Source organism: Myotis lucifugus, unplaced genomic scaffold (genome assembly GCF_000147115.1).
Source record: "Myotis lucifugus unplaced genomic scaffold, Myoluc2.0 scaffold_3719, whole genome shotgun sequence".
NCBI lineage: Eukaryota > Metazoa > Chordata > Mammalia > Chiroptera > Vespertilionidae > Myotis > Myotis lucifugus.
The window spans coordinates 1-9,874 of NW_005874767.1; the positions used below are offsets into that span (position 1 = coordinate 1).

Below are 9,874 nucleotides of genomic sequence, written 5' to 3' on the forward strand. Positions count from 1 at the left end.
TCTCTCCCCGTGCCTCTGTCCCCCACCCATCTCCCCATTGTCTGTCTGCTTCCCTCTGAATCTCTGGGTCCCTGTCACTCAGTCTGTCCCCCTCTCTCTCTGTCCCTATGCCCTTCCCTCTGGGTCTCTCTCCACCACCCCCCATCCCGGTTCTCTTTCTCAGGCTCCCTCTCTTCCTGCTCATCTCCGATCCTGTGCCCTTGTCTTTGCCCAGGCTCTGCCCCCACACCCCCTCCTGTCAGTCTCTGCCCCCCAGCCTGCTCCCCAGACCCCACGGGGAGTGAGGGGGCGGGAAATACCGGGCTCTCGGGGAAGAGTGTGCGAGTGTTTCTTTGGGGAGGAAGGGAGGGAGGTTGGGCCTGGGGCGGAGCCTCTTGGCCTCAGATTAGGCAGTGACTTTGACCGAAGTTAAGGCACCTTAAGCCCCCTGTCTCCTTTATATGGAAACATTAAGCTGCTCTCCTGGGGCAGGTCGCGGGGGAGGGGGGGAGGACTTGAGGCTCCCGAGCCTTTCCCTTGGGCCTGCTCTTACGGGGCAGGGGGTCGCCCTGAGTCCGAGTAGCATCCACCCATGGGAGCTGGGCCATGGGTGCAGACAGGAGGGGAAGCCCCTGCCCCGTCTGCTCTGGGAAATGGACACGGTCGTGTCGGCCTTGGGCTGAGTGTGGGCCTCGATTTACTTGGGAGGCAGAGTCCTGGGTTGGAAAGGCTCGGAACCCAAACTGGCACCCACCCTCGCACTACCTGGGTCCGGCCGGGTCTCAGCCTGTTCCCCACCCCGTGGCCCAGAACAGTGACCCTGACCTCCCAGCATCCTGAACAGAAGGTGAGCGGTGGGGTCCGGTGGAGCCCAGTGGGTGGGCGGGGACATCCAAGGAGCTCATCCTGCAGCCCAGCACGTGGCAGGTGCTCAGACCTGCCTATGATGAGGGGTCCGTGCTCCGAGGCTCCGGCTTCGGCACCCAGGGGCCCAGGTGGGAGGGACCTGAGCCAAGGGACGGACCCGTGGCTGTTGCCTGTGAAAAGCAAAGTCCCCAGGGTTGTGGGTAGAGACAGGTGAGTGGGTGTGAGGAGGCCCCGGCTGGGGTGGGTGCTGGGTCGGTGGGGGGCCAGTTCGCCTGCCCGGACCCTGTCATCTGTGGCACTCAGTACATCGTGGGGACTTCCAGGCAGGGGAGGACTACAAATGTCTCGGTCAGAACCTGGATCCTGACCTTAAACTGCCTCTTCAGGGACTAGCCTCAGTTTCCCGTTTTTGGCAAACCATCTCTTCACAGCCAGAGTAATGATGGGTGAAAGCGGAGTTGGGTGCTGGACGCAGCCAGGCCCAGGGGACCCACCTGAGACTCCGCTCTGCCTCTGGAATGGGTGAAATGAAGCCCAGGTGCAGGGCTGTCCAGGTGGTCACGGGCAGCAGGTGCAGAGCTGGAGGCCCGGGAGAGGGAGGAGGACCCTTTGGTACTGAACTTGACATTGACTGACAGCCCTCTCTTCAAACTGAGTGCCCCCAGTCCCACCCGGGAGCCCATCAAGATCCCAGAGCCTGGCACTGGCACATCATATGCATGTGCTTGGTACATGCTGATGGAACCGATCTGCCAAATATTTCACCCCTGGTCCATAGAGGTCCCTGCCACCAGCGTGCCAGATGTTACCCTGCAGCTGCTGGAGGGTGATGAGGTCGGCAGGTCCGTGCCCAGCCCCTTCCCCCCTCCTCTCCTCACTGTCTAGCTCAGGGGTTCTTAAACTGGACCGGAGGGCCGGAACAAAAGCATGGATGGAGTGTTTGTGTGAACTAATATAAATTCAAAGTAAACATCATTACATAAAAGGGTACACCTGTGTTGCTGTTCTCTCTCCCTGTGCCTCTGTTTAGTTTTATTCATTTCAAACGGGCCGGATCCGGCCCACGGGCCGTAGTTTGCCCACGGCTGGTAGCTGATGAGATTCTCTCCATTTCACAGATGAGGAAACTGAGGCTCAGGAAGGGATGTGACTCACCACCAGTTCAGCTAGTAACTGGCAGAGCTGGATTTATTCAAAAGCCCAAGGTCTTTCTTCTGGATCCTTCTTCCTTTCAAGGCGGTGGGCTTTTATCCCCATCCCACTGATGAGTAAACGGAGGCTCCCGGAAAGGAAGTCAGTTGTCTCAGGGCACACAGTGGGTCAGCAACTGAGCCAGGATTGGGCCCTGGGTCTATATGACTGGAAGCCCTTCCTGACCTTGATGAAGAAGCCGTTTCCCCATTTTACAGCTGAGGAAACTGAGGCTCACAAAGACTTGCCCGAGGTTTGAGAGTCGGGGCGGGGGGGGGGGGGGGGCCTGGGTTTGTTTTGTGTGTGTGTGTGTGTTTTTGTAACAGCTTCATTGAAATATAATCACATACCATACAACTCACACATTAAAGTGTACAATTCCAGGGTTTTTAGTACATTCACAGAGTTGTGTAATCATTACCACAATGGATTTTAGAACATTTTAAAAAATATATTTTTATTGATTTAAAAGGAGAGAGAGAAATATCAATGATGAGAGAGAATCATTGATTGGCTGCCTCCTGCACGCCCCCAACTGGGGATTGAGCCTGCAACCCGGGCATGTGCCCTGACCAGAATCAAACCTGGGACCCTTCAGTCTGCAGGCCAGCGCTCTATCCACTGAGCCAAACCAGCCAGGGTCAATTTTAGAACATTTTTATCTCCCTGATAAGAAACACCATGTCCTCTGGCTATTACTGCCCAATCCTTCCATCTCCACAATCCTAGGCGTGACTAGACTACTTTCTCAATTTGCCCATTCTGAACATTTCATTGTAAATGCAAGTATAAAAGATGTGGTCTTACCCTAACCCAGCGGTTCTCAACCTGTGGGTCGCGATCCCTTTGGGGGTCGAACGACCCTTTCACAGGGGTCGCCTAAGACCATCGGAAAGCACGTATATAATTGCATATTGTTTTTGTGATTAATCACTATGCTTTAATTATGTTCAATTTGTAACAATGAAAATACATCCTGCATATCAGATATTTACAATTCATAACAGTAGCAAAATTACAGTTATGAAGTAGCAACGAAAATAATGTTATGGTTGGGGGTCACCACAACATGAGGAACTGTATTAAAGGGTCGCAGCATTAGGAAGGTTGAGAACCACTGCCCTAACCAATTTGGCTCAGTGGATAGAGTGTCAGTCCTTGGACTGACCGGTCCCTGGTTCGGTTTTGGTCAAGGGCATGTACCTAGGTTGCAGGCTCAATGCCCAGTAGGGGACGTGCAGGAGGCAGCCAATCAATGATTCTCTTCATTGATGTTTCCCTCTCTCAAATCAATAAAAAAAAACATAAGAAATATATGGTCTTTCATGATTGGCTTTTTTCATTTAACATAATGTTTTCAAGGTTCAACCATGTTGTAGCGTGTGCCTACTTTTCTTTCTTTTCACTACTGGGTAGTATTCCGTTGTGTGGAACTACCACATTTTATTATCCACTTATCAACTGATGGCCATTTGGGTAGTTTCCAGCTTTTGTCTCTAGTGAACAGTGCTGCTATGACATTTGTGTACAAGTGTGTGCACACTTTTTAAATTTCTCTTGGGAAATACCTAGGAGTGGTGTTGCTGGATCATACGGCAACTCTATGTTTAATCATTTAAGGAACTGCGGGACGCTTGAGGTTGCCAATTTCTCCACATCCTTTTCAACACGTATTTTCTGGGGTTTTTGTATGATTTATTATTACAGCCATCCTAAGTAGGTGTGAAGTGGTATCTCATTGTGGTTTTCATTAGCATCCCTGATGGCTCATGCCAATATTTTCCTGTGTTTATTGGCTGTTTGTCTAACTTTTTTGGAGAAATGTCTATTCAGATCCTTTGCCCATTTTAAAATTGGGTTGTCTTGTTATTATTGAGTTGTAAAGACTTTATATATGTTTGGATACAAATTTCTTAGATGTATGATTTGCAACTATTTTCTCCCACTAGTGAGTTCTCTTTCACCTTGTTAGTGTCCTTTGAAGCACAAAAATATTTACTTTGATGAAGTTCAATTTATTTATTTTTTTCCCTTTTGTTGCTTGCACTTTCTGAGCTTGTTTTTTTGTTTGTTTGTTTTGTTTTAATCCTCACCCGAGGATATATTTTTATTGATTTGAGAGAGAACGGAAGGGGGAGGGGGAGAGGAAGAAGGAGGAGGAGAGAGAGGGAGAGGGAGAGAAACATTGATGGTTGCCTCCCACATGCACCCCCACCGGGGATCGAACCATCAACCTGGGTTTGTACCCTGACTGGGAATCAAACCCGAGACCTTTGGGTGTAGGGGAGGATGCTCCAACCAACTGAGCCACCTGGCCGGGGCCTGAGCTTGTGTTTGAACCATAGGCACCTCAGCGCTGCAGCTCATCTCCCCACGCTGACTCCCTGCCGAGAGCCAGGGACCACTTAGTGCAGCGGTTCTCAACCTGTGGGTCGCGACCCCTTTGGGGGTCAAATGACCCTTTCACAGGGGTCGCCTAAGACCATCGGAAAACACATATATAATTACATATTGTTTTTGTGATTAATCACTATGCTTTAGTTATGTTCAATTTGTAACAATGAAATTGGGGGTCACCACAGCATGAGGAACTGTATTAAAGGGTCGCGGCATTAGGAAGGTTGAGAACCACTGCCTTAATGCTTATGAGCTTGGGCTCTGGGAGCCAGACTGCTAGCACTCAAACCCGTTTAATCAGCTGTGACCTTGGGCAAGTTAACCGTTCTGTGCCTCAGTTTGCTCATCTGTAAATTGGGAAAACAATGCCTTACAGTGCTGTGAGGCTCAAATAAGGAAATTCAGGTAAAGTGTCCACGACAGTGTGCGCACTGTGCATGCCGGCCTGTACATTATTGTGGCTTACAATGGTGTTGATATAGCTACAGTTCTGTGGCTGTGGTTGCTGGACAAGTACCTCCTGTGGTTACAAGCATCACTGTCACGGCTGTCGCAGCGGCACTGTTGTGACTTTCAAGGTGAGCATCCGTCCACCCATTTGCCAGACGAGGCCACTCAGGCCCAGGGAGCATGCCCACCCCCCACCCCCCCATTCCTGGCACCTCTGACGTTTCTGCCCATTTCTTGTCCCCGCAGGTGCGGGGCGCCCGCCCCCCACTAGCCCCGGAGGAGGGGCTGTCCCCGCCAATGGGCCTGGCCGAGGCCCTGCGCCGCCTGAGCGGCGCCCTGGAGTCGGGGTCCGGCGGGGCGGGCGACGAGGAGGCCGGGCCCGGGCTGTGCCGCAACGGATGGGCCCCGGCCCAGTCGCCACCGGCGGGGCGGCGCGGCGGGCGCTTCGTCAAGAAGGACGGCCACTGCAACGTGCGCTTCGTGAACCTGGGCGGCCAGGGCGCGCGCTACCTGAGCGACCTGTTCACCACGTGCGTGGACGTGCGCTGGCGCTGGATGTGCCTGCTCTTCTCCTGCTCCTTCCTCGCCTCCTGGCTGCTCTTCGGCCTGGCCTTCTGGCTCATCGCCTCGCTGCACGGCGACCTGGCCGCGCCGCCGCCGCCCGCGCCCTGCTTCTCCCACGTGGCCAGCTTCCTGGCCGCCTTCCTCTTCGCGCTGGAGACGCAGACGTCCATCGGCTACGGCGTGCGCAGCGTCACCGAGGAGTGCCCGGCCGCCGTGGCCGCCGTGGTGCTGCAGTGCATCGCCGGCTGCGTCCTGGACGCCTTCGTGGTGGGCGCCGTCATGGCCAAGATGGCCAAGCCCAAGAAGCGCAACGAGACACTCATCTTCAGCGAGAACGCCGTGGTGGCGCTGCGCGACCGCCGCCTCTGCCTCATGTGGCGCGTGGGGAACCTGCGCCGCAGCCACCTGGTCGAGGCCCACGTGCGCGCCCAGCTGTTGCAGGTGCGAGGCCGCGGCCCCAGGGAGGCAGGAAGGTGCACAGGGGGTGGGGGCCCCGGGGCATTGTGGGAGATGTAGGCCTGAGGGCGAGGCGTGCATTGGACGTGGAGGGTGCGTGGACTACAATTCCCAGCAGTCTCTCGGGCAGGGACGCGCTTGCTCTGCTTGTGGCTGAAGTTTGAGTCCGGGGAGCAGTTGTAGGAGATGTAAACCTTAGACTTGAGACACAAAGAGCTTTCTGGGGTTTGAGGGCGCCCCCCCCTATGGAATTGTGGGAAATCTAAACCTTGAGGGGCCTGTAAAGGCTCTGAACTCAGACTCCTCCGGGGCCTGGGAAAGGGCCTGGGTGAGGCGGTGTGGGGACGTGTAGTTTTGCGGGTGGTGTAAATGGATGGTGTAAATCGCCGCTCAGGTCTCCAGTTCCAACAGCTATGACTTGAGGCCTGGCCCCTGTGGGGTTGTGGGAGATGTAGGTCCCAGGATGGGGTGCAGCTCACACCTAAGCAGCCGTGGAACACGATTCTTCATGACCTCTGGGCATGGGACCCTGCAGCCTTTGTTCCCCACCTCAGCGGCCCAGCCTCTCCCACCAACCTCCTGCTGGGAGGGCTACAGAGCCGTGGTTGGGACACTCTTGAATTGTAGCTTCTTGGCAAAAAAACAAATGAACAAAACAACTCCCATTGGCTCCTGGGGTAGTGGCTCCCTCCAACGCTCTGCAAAAGGCGCTTTTTGCTTTCGTGTTTCTAGAATTGTGGTCAAACTGTCCAAATTCTGAGGCTAGCTGCCCTTGTCCAAGTAGACACTTGACCTTGGGCTGCGCTTGTACTTGGGCGAGAGGGAGAACAAGGTGGTGGTGGTAACTACAGCTCCCAGCAGCGACTGGGGTCTCCCGGAGACAGACAGGTGGGGGAGAATGGGCCCCACCTCCCACCTCTCTCTCCAGCTTGACTGAGACAGCAGGACTCATGACCTGGGAGGGATATTGTCTATCCCAGAAGCCTATGGGGTGCTGACATGGCCTGGGAGGTGGGTATGGAACCGATGGGTAGGTGGGGTGAAACTGCCAATACCTGGCCTATGGACTGCGTACCTTCCTCTCCATCACACACAGATACACAGGGGCTGCAGGGCTTGTAGTGGGGGTGGGGGTGCGGGTGAGGGTGGGGGTGCAGAGCGCCCAGGGGCTGGCATGGAGCAGCGGGGAACACAGGATATTGGACCTAGATTGTCATCCTGGTTTCTCTCTCTCTGTTTACTGAAAGCCATTTTTCTTTTCCTCTTCTCCAATTACTGCTTGGATGTCATTCTTATCTTCTGTTTCTTTCACTTGGTCTCTGCTCTGCTGATTTCTGTGGCTCTGCCAACGTCACTCTGTCCCTCTCTTCCTCTCTCCCTTGCCTCTTCCTGGGGTTTCTATCCCCCAACCCCCCGAGTCTCTGTCCCTCTCTCTTTATCTCTGAGTCTCTGTCCCCTCTTTCTCTGAGCCTCCATCTTCCTCTCCCTGGGCCTCATCCACTTCTCTCTGGGTTCTTCTCCTCACCCCTCCCAGTCTCTACTCCTCTCCTTTTCTGCATGTCCATTGCTTTCTCTCATCATCTCTGTCTCCTCTCATCTCCCTGCATCTGTCTTGGGCCCCTTGTCTTTTGCTGCAGCCTCGGGTGACCCCCGAAGGGGAGTACATACCCCTGGACCACCGGGACGTGGACGTGGGCTTCGATGGCGGCACGGATCGCATCTTCCTGGTGTCTCCCATCACCATCGTGCACGAGATCGACTCCTCCAGTCCCCTCTATGAGCTGGGGCGTGCGGAGCTGGCCCGGGCCGACTTCGAGCTGGTGGTCATTCTCGAGGGCATGGTGGAGGCCACGGCTATGACCACGCAGTGTCGCTCTTCCTATCTCCCCGGCGAGCTGCTCTGGGGCCATCGTTTTGAGCCCGTCCTCTTCCAGCGTGGCTCCCAGTATGAGGTGGACTATCGCCACTTCCACCGCACCTACGAGGTCCCGGGCACCCCGGTCTGCAGCGCCAAGGAGCTGGATGAGCGGGCAGAGCGGGATTCCCACAGCCCCAAGTCGAGCTTCCCTGACTCGCTGACTGCATTTTGTTACGAGAATGAACTTGCTCTGAGCTGCTGCCGGGAGGAAGAGGAAGCCAAGGAGGGAGATGAGTCGGAGGCAGAAGAGGGGGCTGCCAGCCCCCGAGGACTCACCCCCACCCTGTCTCTGACCCTGCCCCCATGATGCCAGCTGGTGTTCCCCCATTTGTATCCCCTTCCCAGAGGTAGCAAAACGGAGAGCCCGGGCCCTCTCCTGGGACCGGCAGGCCTGCTGGGTAAATTATTAGCTGGTGAAGTTCTGCCTGCCTAGTGGACCCACCGTGGACACACTGGATCTTAATTCCTCTGTGTTGTGTGCTCCTGCCTGAGACCCCTGTATCGGCCTGATTCCTGAGTCTAAGGGATCCAGGATTCTGGATCCTGGACCACCCAAGAGGCAAGGACTGGTGGTTCTAGATTCTTCTATATGGCTGGCGTGGGTTGTTGAGCAGGGTCCAGAATCAGTGACATAGACTGCTTCTGGGGGAGGAAGTCAGCAGTTCTCCAGCAGCGAGTGAGATCGAGAGTTTATAGGCCTGGATTGGTTTAATATTCAAGGGACTCTTGCGTCTTGGCTCAGCCAACCAGGAAGCAAGTCATCTTTTTCTAGACCGCCTCAGGAGGAAAAAGTATGGAACGCTCCAAGAATTCAGGACTAACTTGATGGACCTGGAATGTTGACTGCCAGTCAAGAAAAGACCTGCGATTCCAGAAAGCCCATGTTTTGAGATTGTTCATCTAGACCAGTGGTCGGCAAACTGCGGCTCGCGAGCCACATGCGGCTCTTTGGCCCCTTGAGTGTGGCTCTTCCACAAAATACCATGTGCGAGTGCGCACGTACACTGCGATTGAAACTTCGTGGCCCATGCGCAGAAGTCGGTTTTCGGAAAGACGAAACAAGTATACAAGACGAGTGTGGATGGGAGAGTTGGAAGGGGTCGACCTCAGCGAACGTACCTCAATCAGATTGAGGATGTTATTAGCAAAGGCCAGCTTAGGAGTCCCCTAATGAAGTTAATAACAATGTACCTACCTATATAGTTTAAGTTTAAAAAATTTGGCTCTCAAAAGAAATTTCAATCATTGTACTGTTGATATTTGGCTCTGTTGACTAATGAGTTTGCCGACCACTGATCTAGACTGACCTTAGATAGTATAAGTACTCCAAAACTAAAGAGTTGTGTTTCTAGAATGCACAAAACAATGGAGAGTCTGCTGGTCTAGGACTGCAGTGACAGATGGGGAGTTCTTGATATTAGATAACTCCAGACCAGTGGCTACAGAACGTCAAAGCAAGGGGAGAATCGATGCTTCTAAATGACCCACAGGTGTGTTTTTTTAAAGTGCCATTCTAGAATGTCCAAAGGAGCCAAGATTCCGTGGCTCTGGATCGACCACAGAGTCAGGGAAGGAGTGGCGATCCTAGATGACTTCTTTGTGGTTCTGAAATGCCAAAAGGAACCAAGGCTTCAGGGAGCCAGAGTTGTCCGTGATCGAAACCTGGAAGTTCTAAGCGGCTCCTGTAACAGTTGGACTCAGGACTTGATAGACAGCATTTCTGGGCTGACCTGAAGGTGAGGGCCCAGACAAGACCCTGCGGGTAACAGGGCTAGTGGATGGGCAAGGGAAGGGAGGGGGCCATGGCTGGTGAGTCTACAATGCTCTGGAACCCTACACCTAGTGATGTGTATCTATTTCTTAAAGATGTAATATATGTGTGTATGATCTATATATATAAAAGCCCAATACTGAACAGTGAAACGATCAGAACGGCCGGTCAACCTGTCACTATGATGCGCACTGACCACCAGGGGGGCAGACGCTCAACGCAGGAGCTGCCCCCTGGTGGTCAGTGTGCTCCCACAGCGGGTCGATCCCCGCAGACCATGC

General features: G+C 54.0%; 1 protein-coding gene across 1 annotated transcript; it reads left to right on the forward strand.

Moving 5' to 3' along the window:
* Positions 1-5,181: 5,181 nt before the first annotated feature.
* On the forward strand, positions 5,182-8,749 carry LOC102423280 (ATP-sensitive inward rectifier potassium channel 14). The gene is made up of 2 exons (XM_023749204.1): positions 5,182-5,889; positions 7,542-8,749. The coding sequence occupies exons 1-2, from the start codon at positions 5,182-5,184 to the stop codon at positions 8,127-8,129; spliced, it is 1,296 nt and encodes a 431-aa protein (XP_023604972.1). The 3' UTR covers positions 8,130-8,749.
* Positions 8,750-9,874: the final 1,125 nt, after the last annotated feature.

What these genes read in the sequence shown, in the direction of transcription:
- LOC102423280 (XM_023749204.1), top strand. Translation starts at nt 5,182, where the DNA reads ATGGGCCTGGCCGAGGCCCTGCGCCGCCTGAGCGGCGCCCTGGAGTCG. An exon ending in TGCGCGCCCAGCTGTTGCAG is followed by an intron (nt 5,890 to 7,541) that starts GTGCGAGGCCGC and finishes CTTTTGCTGCAG; the next exon opens with CCTCGGGTGACCCCCGAAGG.